The sequence below is a fragment of the Lissotriton vulgaris genome, chromosome 2_2, assembly GCF_964263255.1.
Source record: "Lissotriton vulgaris chromosome 2_2, aLisVul1.2, whole genome shotgun sequence".
Classification (NCBI taxonomy): Eukaryota; Metazoa; Chordata; class Amphibia; order Caudata; family Salamandridae; genus Lissotriton; species Lissotriton vulgaris.
Genome location: NC_141688.1, coordinates 127903288 through 127925381, shown reverse-complemented (window position 1 = coordinate 127925381; position 22094 = coordinate 127903288). Strand labels below are relative to the sequence as shown.

The window sequence follows — 22094 nt, the reverse complement described above, 5'->3', positions numbered from 1 at the left end:
AAAGGGGATGATGGACGTAGTGTTGGACATTGCAAGCACTCACCCCCAGTCAACTGATCTGGGTTTAATCCGTCATCATTCTTTAGCTCACTCTGCCACCCCAGTTCAGACCTGGCCATACGCAAATCAGTCTGACCTTGTGCCTCATGTGAACAGTCTAGCCCCAACTGCCAAGCCATGTCTTCCCTGGACCTGAAGCAAGCATCCTGGGACCGGTTTCTGGCTAATAAGCCATCATCAGCCAGGCTACCTTGAATCCAGTGGCAAAGTGAGCAAGGGACCCAGTCCGGGCATAGCCTGCCAATTTATGACGAACAAAGAAAAAACAATGGGATGATGGACGGAGTGTTGAACATTGCAAGCACTCACCCTCAGTCAACTAATCCGGGTTTAATCCATCATCATTCTTTAGCTAACTCCGCCATTCCAGTTCAGACATGGCCAGATGCAAATCAGTCTGACCCTGTGCCTCATGGGAACAGTCCTTTTGAGGAACAATGGTTCAGAGTAGGCCTAATGAGGTCCAAGGGAGAAAGGTGAAAGTAGCGAGTATTTAATAAACGCTAGGGAGCGAAAATTGTAGGTACAAGTAGGAATTTTTATTTTCTCTTTCTTTTTTATAGATAAACATAAATATTTTTATACTGTATTTCAGGTGCTCAAGTGAATAGTACGGTGCAGGACGTGGGAACAGTCCAGCCCGAATTGCCCAAACTGGAATGGCAGGGTGTGCAAAAAAACGATGGACCTAGGCCCAGATCTCTGTACTGGGGTGAATGTATGACATTGTTCTGCATTCTGTCTGTCAATTGTTCTTTTTGCATTTGTTTATTGAGAAGGCAATGTGTGCTGTAACAGCGTTTTTCACACTATTATGGATGTGCCACATAATCCACCATTGGATGCATAATCTGCACATTAAAAAAAAAAAGTTTCTAGCCCAAACAGTTCAAAATTTAGTGAAAATGCAGTGACGTGATGCCGCCCATTGGAATGCCCTTTGCAAAGGTAGTCTGTTCACCTTTCTGATGCTTATTGCTATATTTGGGTGCTGAACCAAGAATATAATGAGCTGCGACCTATGCCCAGACAGTGCTAACAAGTGCTGGGAGTAAATGTAAATGTAAATGTATTTGAGCTTATATAGCGCACAGCTACCCACAAAGGGTTTCCCGGCGCTTGCTTAGGGAACCCGTCCTGGTATTCCCCTGTGAGATAACCCCGACAGGGTATCCACAAGGTGAAAGCCAGGCATCCCGCCGCGAGGGGCCGGTGTGGAGATTAAGCAAGCTATTGCCCAGAGTCGCAGAGTGTGAACCCGTGAGTTGAGAAGGCACCGGAGCGAGAATTATCGAGTCCGTGGAATTTTTGAGCCCAAGACCCGCCGAGGCGGGGAATTGAACCCTGGTCCAGGGCCGATCTCAGCTTCCGGGTCTGCCGCCTCTAACCCCTGAGCCACACTTCTCCACATGTTTAGAGATGGACCCCTCCCCCAGCAGGCATAGGCATCTTTGCTACACCCAGGTGTGATGTTCTTAAAGGGCCCTCTGTCAGAAAGCTGAAGTAAACAAGGCTGGCAGTAAGAGTGTAATGGCTTGAACATGGTGTAACAGGCAGAGCTACATCACGAAGGGACCGATTTCGATCCCACAAAGCTGCACAGCCACCTCTTGGCTTGAATCCAATGAATTACATTTCTATTAATTATTTTACTTGCTCATGTATTCCTTTTTCCTTTCATTTTTATCCTTGTTTAATCTTCTATGCAATTCATTTTATCCAATACTAGCAGCCCGCCCCAGCGTTGCCTGGGGCAGAAGGGGGCTGGGTGCAGCATTTCAGGCTTGCGTGCACTCCCGCCCCGGCCCCCGCCCGCCACGACATTGTCTGTGTCCCGGACAATGTCGTGGCGGGCGGGGGCTGGGGCGGGAGTGCACGCAAGCCTGAAATTCTGCCCCGAAACCCTGAGCCTTACCGCAGTTGTTCCGGGCCAACCTCCCGCACCGGCTCCCTCCCGTCCCGTGTCCCAGAGCCTTACCTGAGCCGCCGCTCCTCCCCGAGCTCCTCACTTCACCTCCGCTCCTCCTCGCAAGCCTGAAATTCTGCCCCCAGACCCTGAGCCTTACCGCAGTTGTTCCGGGCCAACCTCCCGCACCGGCTCCCTCCCGTCCCGTGTCCCAGAGCCTTACCTGAGCCGCCGCTCTTCCTCGAGCTCCTCACTTCACCGCCGCTCCTCCTCGTCATCACGTACGTTGCGGCCAGCGCTACGTCGTGGCCGTCAGCGTCGCGGCCGTCGCTACTTTCAGAGCACTACTTTTTTTTTGTAAGTTATATTTTTAAATTTACGTTTTTTTTTTCTTTTCTATAGCCTATGTCCATCTGCACACCCTGAGGATTACAACAATGTATTGGGTGTGTGGATTGGCGCTGTGGTTCCCGAGTTTACCTTGCCAAAAGGTTTGTGTTCTCTCTTTATAATAGTAGTATAGATGTTGTAACATCCAAATTCCACAAAATCTCAAAGGCATGGGATTGATTCCATGTCATGTTTTATTGCGTAAGCCCTATGCATTTCAGGAGTAACACTCCCATCGTCAGGGGCATCTAGAAATACAAATCAATAAATCCATTTAATCACATTATGCCGATAAGTTCATTGCGATGGTTTTACGTGACAGTTTTCAAATAACATATTGACTGGTCGCTACATCATGGGTTGCTAAAAATACATTTTAACATTCATCTCTCGAGTTAAAAACTTGCGGTATTCACTTTAACTACATGCCTCTTTAGCTGGACCTGAGCACACCCCTTAACCGTATTCTAGATAATGCTGGTTTTTAACTAACAACAGTCATCATCAATCTAATTTAATATGCTTATCAAGACATTCTAGCAGAACATCAAGTTGAAATAATGGTTTCTCGTTTGTCTGCCTCCGTATAAAAACTGGAGATTACATCTCTTCCATTTATCTGGTGTTCCGATGCAAGCTGGTACTGCTCTTTGTAAACCATGGTATTTCAGTGTATTCCTGCCCACCATTATTACCTGCAGGTGATGAATCGCATGCGTCAGTTGCGTGAACCCTCCATTTAAAACAAATACAAGCTGTGTATATTGCAACGTTTCCCAGACATCGAACACGAACGCTCAGCGGACAACTACGCAGCCCTCAAGGACCCCACCTGCAGACACCACAACCTCATCAGACTAGCCAAGAGAGCCTCCTTCAAAAACCGCTTGGACAACAACGAGCACAACAGCAAAGAGCTCTTCAGCATCGTAAAGGAACTCTCCAACCCCAGCGCCAACGCCAACGACATCCCGCCCTCACAAGAACTGTGCGACCCACTAGCCATCTTCTTCCACCGCAAGATCGCTGACATCCATGACCGCTTCAACACCACGACTGCCCCGACTACGCCTGACTTCACCTCACCTGTGAACACCACCAGCGCCAACTGCCTGACCTCCTGGTCCAACGTCAACGACGACGAGACACGCAAGGTCATGATCTCCATCCACTCGGGATCTCCGTCTGACCCGTGCCCACACCATGTATTCAACAAAGCAGACGCAGCCATCGCACCCCAACTACGGAAGGTCATCAACATCTCCTTTGAAACAGCGACATTCCCGGAAAGCTGGAAGCACGCCGAAATTGACGCCCTCATCAAGAAGCCCAAAGCAGACCCCAAGGAACTCAAGAACTTCCGGCCCATCTCCCTGCTCCCGTTCCCGGCAAAGGTCATCGAGAAAATTGTCAACATGCAACTGACCCGCCACCTGGAAGACAACAACATCTTGGAACCGTCCCAGTCCAGATTCAGACAAAACCACAGCACCGAGACAGCCCTCATCACCGCCACAGACGACATCAGGCGCCAAGTAGACAACGGCGAAACATCAGCCCTCATCCTCCTGGACCGGTCAGCCGCCTTCGACACGGTCTGCCATCGCACTCTAAAGACCCGCCTCCTAGAAGCCGGAATCCAAGAGAAGGCCCTCGACTGGACCACGTCCTTCCTCACCGGCAGAACCCAGAGCGTCCGCCTCCCATCCTTCCGATCGGAAGCAACAGACATCATCTGCGGCATCCCTCAGGACTTATCCCTCAGCCCGATGCTATTCAACATCTACATGGCCCCCCCAAACACTAGTGGCCCGCCATCACGACCTCAACATCATCTCCTATGCTGACGACACCCAGCTCAGCCTCTCTGTCACCAAGGACCCACACACCGCCAAAACCAACCTCCACGAGGGAATGAAGGCCGTCGCCGACTGGATGAAGAGCAGCCATCTGAAGCTGAACTCGGACAAGATGGAGGTCCTCATCCTCGGGTCCACCCCCTCAGCCTGGGATGACTCCTGGTGGCCGACCGCACTGGGAACAGCACCAACACCCACCGACCATGCACGCAATCTAGGAATCCTCTACTCCTCCCTCTCCATGTCTAAACAGGTCAACGCCGTCTCCTCCTCCTGCTACAACACCCTCCGCATGCTCCGCAGGATCTACAAGTTGATCCCGACTGAAACTAGAAGAACGGTGACACAGGCCCTCGTCAGCAGCAGACTGGACTACGGAAACGCACTCTACGCAGGAATCCCAGCCAAACACCTACGACGACTACAACACATCCAAAACGCATCTGCCCAACTGATCGTCAACGCCCCGGCCGCAGCCACATATCCCCCCCCCCCCTCCACCTGAGAGACCTACACTGGCTCCCCGTCGACAAGAGGATCACCTACAAGCTCCTCACCCACGCACACAAAGCACTCCACAACGCCGGACCTGCCTACCTGAACAGCAGACTCTGCTTCCACATCCCCACCCGCCAGCTCCGCTCCGCCAGCCTTGCTGCTGTCCCCCGCATCCAACGAACGACCTCCGGCTGCAGATCCTTCTCCTACCTCGCCGCCAAGACCTGGAACACCCTCCCTACCCACATACGGCAGACCCAAGACCTACTCCCCTTCAGAAGACTCCTCAAGACCTGGCTCTTCGAGCGGTAGCAGCAACCCCCCCACCTTCCCCACTCCCCCCCCTCTCGCCGCCCCCCCCCCTCCACCCCTCAGCGCCTTGGGACCGTCATGGGTAAGTAGCGCGCTCTACAAGTATATTGATTGATTGAACATCCTGTGATTCAGGACAAATCACTTAATCATCCCATGCCTACCAAATAAATGAATGTGTCGTCGTGTAAAAAAAAGTTAGATTTGTCCACAAGGGTGATAGACATGTAAACAATCAGCGCAACGCTTTGAGGGTCCATTACACAGAATTAATGATCCAAAAAAGCATGCCCTCAAAAACTACATGCAGTTGCAAAATGACATTGATTACAAAATAAAAAGAAGCCCCAGAAACAAAAACAAGTCTGTCGCGCTGAGGCTTCCCAGGTTGCTGCTTGCACTGGACACTTCCAGAAGCCGTAGACCACGGTTCCTATGAGAGGAGGGCTGCATTGAGGGGGAGTTTACGAGGTGTGACCCCTAATGGAGCCTTGTGTAAGAAATAAAATTTACAGCACGAGTGAAACCGAATCCAGATAAACTAATGAAAGACATTGAATGGCAAAAACGTTTGACAAACTAATTGAGCCTCTGAACAGGAATGACAGAATTAACAACAAAAAAAGTAAAAACCATGAAAATATTGTTCGACAGTCTCAGATGGAAATATTAATTGGTTGCCAGGAAACTGATAAGAAAAGCATACAATGAACAACAGGAAATAGTATGCTATAGCCACTAGAAACGGAGGAAACGTTAGTGGCAAGCACTGGAACTAACGAAAAGCAAGTAAAGCCAGGGGGCGGGATGTAAGCCCCTTTTAAGATTTGTATGAAATGCAATAGATTTTACAAGCACAGCACAAGCACTGTGCCTGCGAAACCTAAAAGTGAATGACAAAAAGATGTCCGACATAACTCATGCATACCTTTTAAAGACTAGAAGATAACCCGAAGAGACTCTGGAATCAAGGATATAGAAAGAGGTTTTGCATAAAACAAATGTAAAGCAAACATTGAAATGTTTGTCATTTTAATTGCTTAATGTTGTAGGAGAGTGAAGTAGTGCAAATTCATGCATTTAAAATCCACAGAACGCTACACCAACCCACACACACACACTCTCAAACAGAAGGAGGAAATGAGGGCAGGTGAGAGGGGGACAGACAAGCCAGCAGAAGTCTATAGGCTGCATCAGATAAAGTTAGCATTGGGAGGGCTAATAAAAGAGACAAGTTTTTGAATGACTGGTGTTTTTCTGACGTAGTTGAAAAGCAGAAGCAGAACAGTTTTACCTCCTTGGATAGTGATAAATGGTTGCTTATTCAGATAAGATCAAGGCATGTGCTACTTGTAGTAGCATTTGTTGACGTTTTTAAAGTAAACTCAAAAACGTAACACAATGGCACACTCAAAGCAACATAACACAATTAATACATGACTGGGAATAGCAAAACAAAGGTGGCACAACACAACAAAGCCTGAAAATGCGCATGGGGATGAGCAAACCCAAAAAAGGAATGGAAGGCGACAAATAAGAAGCAATCAAATAATCGTGACAATGATGCCCTGTCTTGGGTGAAACCTAAAAATGTTTCGTAATCCGGCCCTAAAAATCTAAGAGCTGTGTGGCACCCCAAGGAAAGTGAGCGAGAATGCACAGACATCTGTAGCTCCTCTCTTGCATGAAATGATTCCATCTAAAACAACCCTCCCTAAACGCTGACTTTCATCATAGGTAACTCACTTACTAAGGCCTTTTAGCAATCACTATTGTTACTGTAAACACAATAAACTACTGGTGCATATTCATGAAAAAAGAATGCCATCAGAAAATCAGGAAGATATATAAGGTTGTGCCATGGGCACCTACCCTTTAACACATGCGCCAGAGTGGTACTCCTCATTCCTCACTCAGAAAAAAAAGATGGAACAAAAGAACAAAACAGCTATACATTTGGCAGTACTTTTCTTTTCTTTTGCAATGTTTTTTAACTTGCATGCTTAGTTCATGCTTCGTTCATACGTAATCAGGATTTATTACCATATAGCATATAGGGGGCGGAAGCCTTTTCTTTTTGGATTTAAGAACTTTTCTCCATGTCTTTTACTGCCGTTCTTGAAAATAATTAATTTCATGCATTTTAATGGAAGACTGAGTACTTTGTGTCTGTGCCCACCCCTTCAAAATGATGACTCACACATAGAGTTCCAGACAGTATGTAATCACTTAAGATGACTGACTGTCCAGTTACCAAAATCGTTTCCTTGGAGGTTTATCCAGTAGGTGAATGGCATCCTGCTCTATGTGTGCTATCTGTGGGTTGAAACAGCGTGTAAGTGGATCTCCAAAAAATCAATGGCTTCTGGAGTGAACACAAAGCCCCACCATGCATTTTTTTAGGTCTTGCCTAGGCAGCGCGAATGTGCTGCTGTAAGAGGAGACCTTTAGAAATCGGTCAGCTCTTTTCAAGCCTTCGTGCTTGTGCTGGCACCCACCTTGCGGGAGTGAGCAACAGCCATTTGTTTCCAATTAGCGTGGCCCATCATATAAAAGACTGCCAACACGTGTTTCCCGAAAGAATTCACTTAACTAGGGTCACATCACATAAATCGGCAGTTATCTTTTCTAGCCCACAATGCATATTAATCTTTCTGAATTCACCAATTCACAATATAGTATCAATGTGATAACATCTGTGCACATTAGTTTTTACTAACCAACCACTGTTGTGAATACTATAATTAAGGAGGGGAAGAAAGGAATCACTATCAATTTACACATTGTGGCCCTGATGGGGCTGATTTTTCTGCGAAACACATGGGCTGTTTTTATGACGAACCCCGAGTCCACTTATGAATTTTTGAAATTTTGATGGAACTTGAATCTTTTTAACTTGGAATACCCAATAAAACATCTACACCTGTTTCTCTTAACAACTCACCACTGGTATCTTCTTCACATTCTCCTCTTTTATCCTCACACTCACCTCAAAATGATGATGAGTATAGTTTAGGTCGAGGGATAGAGCCAGATGAGCATTTCCCATACCCTGTAGTTGATACAGACTGGGAGTACCCAAACCCACAGGATGTGCCAGATATTCCTGACCCACAGTCATACCCATCAAAACCTTCTCCCCCAGAAGATAACATTGGTTTTGGTCACCTGTTGAACAGAGCTGCCATTTACAATGGGGTCACTATGCATTCTGATGAGGCAGAGGAAGACTTTCTCTTAGACACATTAGAACAATCGCAAAGGTCTGTTAAAATTCTTCCGATGATTAAAGGGGTCATCAAACATGCTCTAGAGATATTTAAAGAACCTGTACGTACTAGGATCCTAAACCCCACAATTGAGAAAAAATATAGGCCTGCACCTGCAGATCCAGCCTACATTAAAGGACAACTACCATTAGATTCACTAGTGGTGTCAAATGCTGGGAAAAGGGCAAACTCACAAACCTCAGGAGAGGCACCTCCACCGGACAAAGAATCCAAGGTAATAGATGCTTCAGGCAAAAGAATAGCTGCGCAAGCTACCAACATATGGCTTATATCTAATACACACGCCTTCCTCACACGATATGATAGGGCGCATTAAGATCAGTTAGAAAAACTACTAGACCATCTACCTGATCAATAAAAGGCACAGGCAAACGACCTTATACAAGAAGGCAAGCTAATTTCTAATGCCTCAATCAAGTGCGCACTAGATGTAGCAGACACTGCATCTAGAGCTGTAAATACTAGTGTCGTACTTAGGAGTACCCCTTTTCGCGGCTCCTGGGCTTTGGGCTTCCATGTCAACTGGTGCCGGGCCTTGGAGGTATCGTCTCAGTTAACTGGGGTCCTCAAAGACCAGCGTACACCATTTGTCAGTAATTCTTAGCCTAGCTAGCCCTGCAAAGCTGAAGGTGACATTGTCTTTCCGCATCCTTACCCTTAGCGCTAGCAATCCTTTCCTGGTTTGCACTGTTTGCCTTGAGAAGTCCTGCGTTATTATTATTTTGTTGCCGTTCCATCTTCGGTTCGGGTTTTTTCGTGCCATTGCAAAGATCGCTTCAGTTTGATTTGATCTTAGGGGCTTACAAATGATTGGTCGCGGGCCGCTGCCCTGAGGCGGTTTGACTGCTGGTACTCTGTATGCTTTTTCTATTTCAAATTGTCTATCAAACTTGATGCATGTTAGTAGTGGTATCGGCTCTTCTATTAGGGCTGTGCAGGATCCAGGTTTGTCTTCTTCTCCCTCTGGGATCCCTAGCAGTCTTATGTTCCCCCTTCTGCTGCGGTCATCTTGCTCAGCTAGTTGTTTCTAGAGTATGCTGGAGGTCTTGGCAACGGATTGCAGGGACTTATTTGATTGGGCGCTGTCGTGCTCTATGTCGCTGATGCGCTTCTCTGTGGCATCTATCCTGCAATTGGTCTTGTGTTGGTCCGCTCTTATAGCTGCTAGTTCCAGTTGCATATTGTCTATTGTTTGTTTGGTAGATTTGGCCAGGTCATTACCTTTGTTCATTTTTTTGAGGCTCATGTCCAGAGTTATTTCATTTTTTTGCTTTAGTGGTGAATCTAGTGTCTTTCCTGTATTTCTTAATTTCGTTGGATAGTTTGCTCTCGTGTCCTGCCATCACTGCGAAGCCACTTCTGGCTAGGTAGCTGACAAATCTTCCGTCCTTCTGCTGTGGGGTGAGTAGCTTGGTTGACACTCTACTTTTTTCTGGCTCACCCATCCATGTGACTTGGCAGTCTGGTCTGTACCTGCTTGGCTCCCGGAAGGTCCTTGTCCTGGTCTTTGCTCCTGCCAGTTCTCCTCTTGTGTTTACGTTCTTTGCTTTGGCTGGTCTTTTGCCCTATGTGGTCTTCTTTCGTGCAGGTTGTGACTGGCCATGGATTACTGCTTCCAGGTGTCTGGGGCAGTGTCGGCGTTTTCCCTTTGTTGTGCCCGGTACCTCTGTTGGCCCCGGTTTCCCCTGTTCGAAACTGTGGCCACTTATCCCGCACTTCTTGCCCTCCTCCTCCTTGATCCGCGCACGCCTGTCTGTCGGCAGGAGTGAGCTGTGGTTCCGTTTCAAGATGGTGGCAGTATCGGTGGTATCGTCGGCGCTTGGTCGCGTTTTGCTGGCCCTTTGGCCGCGGAACTTCCGTTTTTCCCTTTGTTGTGCCTGGTTACCTTGCTGGCACAGGTTACTCCTGTACGAATCTGTGGCTCTTCTCCTCGCGCCTTTCTGTCAGCGGGAGTGAGCTGTGGCTCCGTTTCAAAGATGGCGGCCCTCAGGAGCGCGCTTTCGATTTCTGTCTGGTTTCGTTCCTGTTTGCCGCCTTCCCCATGCCGCCTTCTCCACCCTTTCTCTCCTATCTGGCTGACTTGGCGTCGGCTGGGGCGTTGAGGGTTAAATGCGCGTTACTGGCTCCTGTGGCCTTCTGGTCGCTGCCGTTAATTTCGCCGTGGTTCGGATCTAGGAAGACGGCGGGTCTCACCGGGGGACCTGCCGTTACGATTTGTTTCTTTTGTATTGCCTGTTTGCCCCCCTGGCTGTCTGTGGCCTGCGTTGTGCTTTTTGTGCGCCTCACTTTGCTCTTCTCTTCTGCTCGCATGTGGTGCCGGTGGATACTCGGCTGCACAGTGCTTCCTCCCTGCCCCTTGTCTGTCAGTGAGAGTTCGTTGTTTTTTTTTCTGCTCACAATGGCGGCCCCCAGCGCGCTTCCAGTTTCAGTTTTGCTTTCTTGTATGCAGCGTTTCAGCGACTCTGCCGCCACCCTTGTGAGGTTTCCTAGGCTGCTAGCTGAGGCATCTCGGGGGCTGACTGCGCGCCTTTATCCTCTGTGGCACTCACCGCGTTCCTGCGCACCCAGCTTCTCTCCTCTCTCTCGCTGTTTATCGCACGGGCGCCACTTTGCCGGGCTCGTGTCCTCGTCCCCCTCTGTTGGGAAGTAATGGCAACGTTGTTTCCGATTTTGGCTCTCGGGGGGGTGGGGGGGGGGGGGAGGAGAGGAGGTAGTTACGTGGCACTAGCGTGTGCTCCCGGTGTTCTGCCGTCTTTTCCTTCGTTTCTGCCTCTGGACGGTGCTCGTTTTGGCTGCTGATTTCGCCGTTATTTCCCTCGGGGATACGGAGGTAACGGACCTAGGCGCCCATCCTCATTGCCTTCCAAGCCACGCCCCCCAGTGAATGTCTTAAGCTGGCCATTCAGATGATCTCCTCCTCCCCCGCAGGCCTGCTTTCTCAACACCTGGATGCCTGCACAGGTGATAAGCCGCACTCTACAAATTCACATAACATAACAAGTGTCAACCCTTGGCTGTCTGCTCTGGGCTGGTGGATCAAATTGTTGTTGGAGAGATTATCTGGATTGCATATATATTCATGGTTAGTAATTGTACTTGTTTTCAATCAGTGAGTTTGCAATAGATTTTAGTGCTTTCGCTTAAGTGCGAAATCTTTTGGCTCCTGTAAGGAACATAAGTTTCAAAAGAATAGATGTATCTTTAGCTGCTTGTGGAAACCAAAAGGATCTGCTCACACAGATTGATACGGCTATGATTTCTACTTTTTCTCATTTACAATAGTTATTTTTCTCTTACCAAAATCCTGCTTGTGTTCAAAGAATATGGTTATTAAATAAGTCATGCTGTTTTAAGTTGTTGATGGACAATTATTACTTGTTTTGTTTAATATCAAAGGTATGTGAATGGTCATGCGAAAAAACATTACGAGGATGCACAGAATCCTGCACCCAGCCCAAAGAAAGTGGACAGGCCAGAAAAAGACAGATTGCAACATACGGTCTGCATGGATTGCAGTAGCTACAGTACATTCTGGTAAGGTCTATATGCAGTACACCTGATGCTTTTCAAACCATTTATAACTGTCTTTCAAATCCACAAACCTGTAGAAAATGTTCCCGTATCCTAAAGGCTAGTCCATCTGTACAAATAGTATATTTGTGTATTTAGGGAACACACTGTGTACCACATTAAGCATCTTGACTAATCACACCTGGAATCAGAACGCTGAACATGTCATTAGTTTGCAAAAAAAAAAGGTTTCAGTAACTTCCAAAAAGCCAAGTGGTCTTCCATAAGACCCACTGAAACAGGAAGAGCATTCCATAAAACAACTAGGAAAGTAGGATCTACTTTCTTGGTCAACCCACTTTTTGCTGATGTTATTCTGTTTATTTACTTGTCTGACTGGGACCCTGCTAATCAGGACGCCAGTCACCGTTCACTCACCCTAAAGTGGACTATGGTAAGTACTTTGGTACCTTCCCAATTGGCTACTGGTATCCCCTTCTAAGTTCCTAGTATGGTACTAAGGTGCCCCGGGCATAGGTACACCAGGGGTCTTCCATGGGCTGAAGCATGTACTTGCAGGCAGGTCGCCCCCACACCGCCACTCGTCACTTGCTGACCCGCTCGCATGGCCGATTCCTGTGCCCTTCTGCCGCCGTCTTCCCTTCTTGCCCCCCACCGCTCCCTACCCAGCCTTCCCGCCGCTGCCTCCCTGCGGCCCGCCCCCCTAGCGCACCGTTTGGACTTCCTGCTCCCGCCTCCCAGCTGCTCCTCCCTACCAGGCCTCCTCTAAATACAGGCCGAGTGACGGTACACGGGAGCGACCTTTGACCCTGATTGCAGGCAGATTTCCCCACGCCGCCACTCGGCACCTGCTGACCCGCTCGTATTGCTGATTCCTGTGCCCTTCTGCCTCTGTCTTCCCCACCCCCCCGCCCCCACTGCTCCCTACTCGGCCTTCTCGCCGCTACCTCCCTGCGGCCCCGCCCCCCAGCGCAGCGTTTGGACTTCCTGCTCCCGCCTCCCAGCTGCTCCTCCCTCCAAAGCCTCCTCTTAATACAGGCTGAGTGACGGTACACGGGAGCGACCTTTGACCCTGCTTGCAGGCAGGTCGCCGCCACTCGTCACCTGCTGACCCGCTCGCATTGCCGATTCTTGTGCCCTTCTGCCGCTGTCTTGCCCCCCCAGCGCCCCCTACCTGGCCTTCCCACCGCTGCCTCCCTGCGGCCCCGCCCCCCAACACACCCATTGGACCCCCCGCTCCTGCCTCCCAGCTGCTCCTCCCTCCCAAGCCTCCTCATATGCAGGGCGAGAAGCGGCCGTGCTTGTGCAGCACTTATAATATATACTTGTGTGGTGTCCTTTCATTTGATTACAGGATTGTATGTGGTAAAACAGCTCGCTTAACACGACCTCTTAAGTTAAGCCTTTAAGGCTGCTTAGTCCATGCTACCACTAGGATAGCTTGTCTACAAGGTTGACTTACAACCTGACATCTTTGGGGTTTGTTTGGACTGATAACCAGTGGTTCCAGAATTGGAAACACTACCTATCAGGCCAACTTCTCACATTGGTGTGCAGCGGTGCGGATTTGAGCTTGCTGTTTGTTTTACCATTGCAATCTTTATCAAATTGAAAGATCACATCAAGTACCTCTAGGTACATATAAATCAAAAGCTTAGCATATTAAGTTCTACTGAACTTAGTAGTTGTAGATTAAAGGGATTAGCACACCCTGACTACAACTCACTAGCAAGGTACAGTAGGAAACCACTTAGTGTAGGTAAGTGCACCACTTACAACTCACTAGCAGTCATGTCTGATACAGGTAGAGCCTCAGGCTCTGCTCCTGTAGAAGTTGATCCTATAGGGACAACATCAAGATATGACAACCTTAGCCACAAAGACCTGAGTGCCTTGTGCACAGCCAGGGGGCTAAAAAAGGGCAGAGGCCCTACCATTCCTTCCCTAATAGCTCTCCTAGAAAAGGATGACCTAGACAAGGTGAGTCAGACTCCCTTAGAAACAGAGGAAGGGATAAACTCCCCTGAGAATGAGAATCTTCCAGAAGAAGAAGAGGAGGAGGAAGAGGAAGAGGAAGGCTCTGATGTAGAAGAGCCTGAAGATCAGGATCAGCAGGGAAACCAGGTACAGGTTGCCAGGCTTAACCAGGCCAACTTGGACCTACATGGGAATGGAGAGAGCCAGCACCACTCCAGATCTCATAACCAAATTCTCCCAGGTAATAGAAGGGAGAGATCTCTGTCAAGGGACTCTCACCTTTCTAGTGCCTCAAGAGAATCTCAAAGAGGAATGACTTCCTCCCAGAGAAAAGAGCATAGGGCCAGGATGAGGGCTGTCCAACTCCAGATAGAGAGGGAGGAGGTAGCTCTGGCTCAAGCTAAACTGACCTTAGCTCAAGCTAAACTTACCTTGGCTAGGGAACAGAAATTAAGTGGCTTAGATGCCACTGGTGGCAGCAAAATTCCTAAAGAGAAACCCAGGTCCTATGATAGTAGAAACCTGACAAAGATTGTGCCCCCCTATCAGGAAGGGGATGACATCCACAAATGGATGACTGCTCTGGAGAGAGCCTGCATGGTACAGCAGGTTCCTGAGGAACAGTGGGCAGCAATCTTATGGTACTCCTTTTCAGAGAAAGGGAGGGATAGGCTCCTCACTGTCAGACATGAGGATGCCAGCAATTACAAAGTCCTGAAGAGTGTTCTGATAGATGGGTTTGGCTTAACCACTGAACAGTACAGGTTAAAGTTCAGAGATACCCAGAAGACACAGACTCAGGACTGGACTGATTTTGTTGATTGTGCAACTAAGGCTCTGGAGGGTTGGCTGAATGGCAGCAAAGTACATGACTTCACAGGATTGTATAATTTGATTATGAGGGAGCAGATCCTTAGTAATTGTCAGAACCAGCTCTTACATCAGCACCTGGTGGACTCAGATTTGACCTCTCCCCAAGAATTGGGAAAGAGGGCAGATAAGTGGGTCAGAACCAGGATTAGGCCTAAGAATCAGGACAATAACCAGAAGAAGGAGTCTACCAAGCCTCAAGATAAGGGTGGGGATAAAAGTAAAGAAAACACTTCCCCAGGGCCCCAAAACTCCAAGAAGGGGGGTGGGTCCCAAGACACTTCTTCAACAGAGAAAAAGCCTTATTGCCATGCCTGTAAACAGGTTGGGCATTACAAAACAGACAGCTGTTGTCCCAAGAATGGCAATAAAGAAAACATACCTCCAAAGCCAGCTCCAACACCTCCTGTTACTGTCAGCAGTAATCCCCCAGGAAGTGGGAGCACACCCAGGAATCTGGGTGGGTTTACTTTTGGAGCCCAAGGGGACCCTGGCCTATCCAGGTCTCCATCCCCAAATGATCTTGTCTATGAGACTGGCATGGGGTTTGCCAACTTCTCTGTTTGCCCAAATACCTTGAGCAAATATAGACAAGAACCCATCATCAATGGTTTGAAAGTTGAAGCTTTTAGAGACACAGGGGCTAGCATCACCATGGTGGCTGACTGTATAGTCCCCTCTAAGCAACTTTTACCAGGTGCCACATACCAGGTAACAAACATTGATGGCATCCAAACAAATCATCCCATGGCAGTAGTAAGTCTCAGCTGGGGAGGTGTCATTGGCCCAAAGAGAGTGGCAGTGTCACCAAACTTGCCTGTAGACTGTCTACTGGGTAATGATTTGGAAATCTCAGCCTGGGCTGAGGTTGAACAGAAAATCCATTCTAGAATGGTAAATTCCAATGGAAAGGTTAGTGGGGCTGTACTGGCTATAGCCCCAATTCAAGATGTCCTTCCTGAAAAGGTTGGTAGGGCTGAGCAACTCTCTGCCCCATCTTTACCAGAAGCTCTTCCAAGACAGAATAGCAAAGCTGTTATGATAACAGCAGAAACCCAAACTGAGTCTCCTCCTGAAAAGGTTGGTGGGGCTGTGATGGCCACAGCCCAAACTCAAACAGATATGTGTGTTGTGAAGCCTGAAATGATGGATCACTCCACCCAAACTGAGAGCATGGAGGAGGAAGAGAAATCTCCCCCTCACCAGACAGTAGGACAGGATCAGCCTCCTCAGGGAACTGATCTTACCCCTGATGAAGGAACTGCCCCAGAGGTTGTTAGGCCTGGCCTGACAGAGCCTCTGATGGCAGTGGACCCTTCTCAGGTGGGATCCAGTCTGGAACAGGTAACCTGCCCCTCTCTACCTTGCCTCAGTCAGCCCAGGGCTGCAGAGGACAAGAAGGACAGTGAGACCCAGAGGGCCCCCTGTCAAATAAAGCACCCCCATCAACAGATTAGGGGCACCAAAACTAGTAGGCCTAGTAAGGTGAAAACTTTAAAAACTCCTGAGGGAGCCCCCTTAAAAACAGTTAGGGACCTCCCACAGATGGATTCTGTTGGGCACAGCCAAACCTGGGACCCAAAGGGCCCAAACCTGAACTGTCCCTCCAGCAAGCCAAACAGAGGGACCCAGCCTCCAGCTTTAGGTAGCCAGAGGTTGACCCTGAGAGCTCAGTGCAACTCAGTTGAAGAAAGAAAGGCACATATGGTGGAAGATAATTGGAGGAAGTTGAGCCCAAAACTAGTGGAGCCTCACTTCAATACTCCATATCCAAACCAGCCTTTAACTTTGCATAAACACACCCAAGGTAGTGATTCCCTATGGTGGAGACCCTCTAATACCCCTAGGGTGAGGGACTGCTTAGTGGACCATGAGACAGGGGGTACCCATGCTAGTGCAGGTACTTCCTTATATGGCCACTCAGGCAATATAGGCTTACCTGGCCAAGGATAGCCTTATCTCCTTTCGTTTGGGGGGGGGGTTATGTAGGAAGGTGGCTACCTGACTATGGTTACCCCAGATTTTTTGCCCTGTGTTTAGCTGGTTTTCGACTTAGTTGGCCTGGTTCCCTGCTAATCAGGGCCCCAGGCTATCTGCTCTCTCTGTAAAATGGATTCCATGTACCCTAGGTGCATAACTAGATTGGCTTGGGTCACCTTATCAGCCCCTGTACAGAGCACTATAGGTGCCCAGGGTATAGGTGCATCCAAGGCCTACCAGGGGCTGCAGCATATCTTTTGCCACCCCTGGCTGGCTATCTAAAATTGACACAACTGGCTGATCACTCAGCTGGGGCAAGTGGGTGTAATCACCCCTTGCTTAGATATAGTATACCTATATCTAAACCTATATCTGGACACATATATAGCCTGTAAGCCACTCCTATGGAAGGCCTCATCAATCCTGGAGGCAGAGTGCGTGGTTTTATGTGAGATGGTGCTCTGGCATGAGCTGAGCCTGTCTGCAGCTGTCGGGAACAACTCCCTAAGCTGATCCGGGATAATGCCATACCATATACTCTTAAGCGCATTATAATCCTCGCGGTTATATAGCAACTTTGGTTTGGCTTTATCAAAACATGTCGTGTAAGGTGTCATACGAATTGGAATACTACCCCCTCGCCAGTTCTGGCGACGGGGGTAGCATTCCACCCTTCTAGAGGGAGAAGACATGTTACTTTGCTGAAACGCGGTTGATTTAAAAATGAGCCTCAGATCCACAAAATGGATGCCCCTGCCACAGACACGGGTCTGACCTCCTGCTGCTGACCGAAACCCGGCAGAGGAGGCCTGGACAAAGAGTTTCCTGTCACAGGGCGGTGTCAAACCACCCCAGACAGGAGATAGTGGATTGGAGTAGGGAGGTTTCAATGAAACCAGACACTGCCTGGGGAGCACAAGGCTGCCCCTTGCAGGATCCGGCCAAACCGGTTCTGGGGCCTCCCAGCCCCTGTCCCAGCGCGGCCAGGATCAAAGGAGAGGGGTGTACCCACCCCCTTCCTGGGTCCCACCCATAGGAGGGGACCTAGCAGGATGTCCAACCCCCTAGATTCGAATAAGAGGGGGAGCAGTCCCAACGGACCTCAGATCATCCTGAAGAAACATAAGAAACGAAATCTGGACCCTTCGACTTTCTACACGACGTGAGAAGACTGAAGAATCTCCCTTGTGGTCAAGGAGTGACCACCCTGTGCAAACAGGCACCATCCAGCCCTCGACCCTTGCTTTGTTGCAGTTCCCGCCGGAACTCGAGCGACAGAGATCGACGAGATCAAGCTTGCCTGCCTTCTACCTGCCCGATCCACAGTCCCTGCAGAGCTGAGACCCGTGGAGGCGACCGGAAGCGTGGGGCACGCCATCTTGAAAAGGCCACGAGACGCTGACCGTGCGGCCCACGAGTGACCCTCGAAGCTGTACACCGGGGTTTGAGAAGCCCCAGCCCCGAGCTCCACTTGCACCAAAGCTCACCCCTCCACACTCGCTGAGTGCTGCGTGGGGCCCTTCTGCTTGTGTGCGCTCGACGCGTTGGCCCGGTCACTTGCCAGCTGGCTTGTGGCCCCTGTGCCGACGAACTTTGAAATCCGACTTGCTTTTCTGGTTGCTCCAGATCTGCACCAGCTCCTGTGAAAAGGAGCACCCACTCTGACCCTCCTGGTTCGAGTGATAAGCAATCTCCCGGTTCCGCGTGGATTGCTTTTGCCAAGTGCTGTTTGCTGCAATCTTCAAGCCGACGGTGCTGACGGCGAGAGCCTACGTGGGACAGATCGTGACCTGCTCCTGGACGTCGCAGATGCCCCAGAGCCCACGTGACAGCGGAGAGAAGCCTATCGACAACCGCCTGATTGCGCCCGACATTGCCTGGTTCCGTCCTGGTTCCACCCTGGTCACTGCTGAGTGACCCAGACTCTGTCCCCTCTGCTTTCAGGTACTTTTCTACATCGATCCACCCTTGGATCGCACCGGACACTTCTGCTTCACAGCGCCTGCAGCTGCAACAGCTCCAAGCACCCAGAACCTGCGTGACAGAACCCGACGCCACTTCGACCCTGTGCACCCACGGCCTGTGGGTGAGGTAACTTTGCAACGCCGGTGTCTTTACACTGGTACACACCTCTAGGGTCTGTGTCTAAAGTTTTGTGTTCCTAGGTTCAGCGGAAGTATCTTTTTATTCACTTTAATTGACTTTTACGCACCATTGACAGTGCATTGGTGCGCGCCGCACTTTCCGTGCTGCACCCGTCTCCTGTGGGCTACTCCCGACTTCTTCATTGCTTGTCCTGACTGCTCCCAGCGAATCTCTAGGCCCTAGGCCTAACCATTGTTCGTAAAGTGTTACTTATACCACTTTTTTGATATATGGTCTGAGTGGCCACCCGCCCTCATCCATAAACGTGCAACTTTATATGTGTAACAGTGCTTTTGATTTAACGCTTGTGCCCCTTTCCTCATAAAGAGTACTGGGGAGTAATTTAGAAATAAATACATATATTTTTATAATATATACTTGTGTGGTGTCCTTTCATTTGATTACAGGATTGTATGTGGTAAAACAGCTCGCTTAACACGACCTCTTAAGTTAAGCCTTTAAGGCTGCTTAGTCCATGCTACCACTAGGATAGCTTGTCTACAAGGTTGACTTACAACCTGACATCTTTGGGGTTTGTTTGGACTGATAACCAGTGGTTCCAGAATTGGAAACACTACCTATCAGGCCAACTTCTCACAAGCACGCCGAACGCACGCCTAAGGCAAGCCCATCTGCGCCCATAGGCGCCTGGACTGTGCCCAGCATCAGAACCCCTGGACCCCGCGATCGCCACGACACCAGAATCCACTACGACGCCAGCACCCTCCACGCGCTTAACGCCGGCCGAAACCACACCTGCTTCAAGGCTGCCCCGAAAGGGACCCACAGACCCTTCTCCTGCCACACCTGCAGGTTTACCTGCGACAGAACCACCAAACCTCCAAGGACTGGACCCAAGCACCTCCGCTGCATACTCCTCAACACCCGGTCCGCACGCAAACACACCGTCGAGCTCTGGGATCTGCTCGACACCTCCGCCCCAGAAGTGGCCTTCCTGACCAAGACCTGGTGGAACGACTCCTCGGCACCGAATTTCGCCATAGCCATCCCGGATGGCTACAAGGTCACCCACAGGGACAGCGCCAATGGAATCGGAGGAGGAATAGCCATCATCCACAAGTCAACCCTTAAAGTCGCCACCAACGCAGACGACACCCTCAACACCGCCGAACACCTGCACTTTCGAATACACACCGACCCCAACACCACCCTCAGAGGAACACTCATCTACAGACCCCCGGACCCCGGGCTCAGTTCAGCGACTCCATCGCCCACCTCGCCAGCACCCACGCACTCGTCTCCACGGACTACCTCCTCCGCGGGGACCTGAACTTCCACCTCGAGAAAAACAACAACGCCAACTCTGCCACCCTGAACGACAACCTCGGCCTCAGGCAACTCGTCACCAGACCCACACCCACCGCCAGCCACACGCTTGACCCCATCTTCTCCACAAGCTCCCACGTCGCCTTCAATCGCACCACCGAACTCCATTGGACCGACAACCGCTGCATCCACTTCACCTTCAAGAAACCAACCAGGCACCAACTGACTCGCCGCTACTGGAGCAAAATCTCCGAAGACCAGCTGCTCACCTCCCTCGCCAAAAACCCACCCACCGACCCCACCAATTCTGACGCTGCAGCCCTCAACCTCAGACAGTAGATTGATGACTGCGCCAACACCCTCGACCCGCTCAAGAAACCCTCCAACAGCCACACCAGGAAAAGAGCCACATGGTTCACCAACGAGCTCCAGGCCTCCAAATGCTCATGCCTAAAACTGGAGAAGATATGGCTCCACGAACGCACACCAGACAACCGAGCAGCCCACAAGGACGCTACCCGCAGACATCACCACCTCATCAGATTAGCCAAGAGATCCTCCTTCAAACACCGATTGGATAACAACGCATACAACAGCAAAGAGCTCTTCAGCATCGTAAAGGAACTCTCTAACCCCAGTGCCAACGCCAACAACATACCACCCTCACTAGAACTGTGCGACTCACTGGCCAACTTCTTCCACCGCAAGATCACTGACGTCCACGACCGCTTCAACACCACGACCACCCGACTACGCCAGACTCCACCTCCCCTGTGAACACCACCAGCGCCAACCGCCTGACCTCCTGGTCCAACGTCAACGACGACGAGACACTCAAGGCCATGAACTCCATACACTCAGGATCTCCGTCTGACCCGTGCCCACACCACATATTCAACAAAGCAGACGCAGCCATTGCACCCCCAATTACGGAAGTTCATCAACATCTCCTTTGAAACAGCGACATTCCCGGAAAGTTGGAAGCATGCCGAAATCACCGCCCTTCTCAAGAAGCCCAAAGCAGACCTAAGGACCTCAATAACCTCCGGCCCATTTCCCTGCTCCCATTCCCGGCTAAAGTCATCGAGAAAATAGTCAACATGCAACTGACCCGCCACCTGGAAGACAACAACATCTTGGACCCGTCCCAGTCCGGATTCAGACGTAACCACAGCACAGAGACAGCCCTCATCGCCGCCACAGACGACATCAGGCTCCAACTAGACAACGGCGAAACATCTGCCCTCATCCTACTGGACCTGTTAGCTGCCTTCGACACGGTCAACCATCGCACTCTAAAGACACGCATCCTAGAAGCCGGAATCCAAGAAAAGGCCCTTGACTGGACTACGTCCTTCCTCACCAGCAGAACCCAGAGTGCCCGCCTCCCACCCTTCCGAGCCGAAGCCACCGACATCCTCTTCGGCGTCCCCCTGGGCTCATCCCTCAGCCCGACGCTGTTCAACGTCTAAATGGCCCCCCTCGCACTAGTGGCCCGCCATCACAATCTCAACGTCATCTCCTACGCCGACGACGCCCAGCTCATCCTCTCCCTCACCAAGGACCCACACACTGCCAAAACCAACCTCCACGAAGGAATGAAGGACGTCGCCGACTGGATGAGGAGCAGCCGTCTGAAGCTGAACTCGGACAAGACGGAGGTCCTCATCCTCCGTTCCACCCCACATAGCCTGGGACGACTCCTCGTGGCTGACCACACTGGGAACAGCACCAACACCCACCGACCACACACGCAATCTATGATACATCCTCGACTCCTCCCTCTCCATGTCTAAGCAGGTCAACGCCGTCTCCTCCTCCTGCTACAACACCCTCCGCATGATCCGCAGGATCTACAAGTGGTTCCCGACCGAAACAAGAAGAACAGTTACACAGGCCTTCGTCAGCAGCAGACTGGACTACTGCAACGCACTCTACGCAGGAATCCCAGCCAAACACCTACGACGACTACAACGCATCCAAAACGGC

At 50.1% G+C, this 22094-nt stretch overlaps 1 protein-coding gene across 2 annotated transcripts in view; it reads left to right on the top strand.

The window, feature by feature from the left end:
* USP3 (ubiquitin specific peptidase 3) overlaps positions 1–22094 on the top strand; it is a 255373-nt gene that overhangs the window by 51479 nt on the left and 181800 nt on the right. For both annotated transcript variants that reach the window (XM_086959438.1, XM_086959439.1), the window contains exon 3: positions 11712–11849. In XM_086959438.1, coding sequence (XP_086815564.1) covers positions 11712–11849 — 138 coding nt within the window. The remainder of the gene's footprint in view (positions 1–11711; positions 11850–22094) is intronic.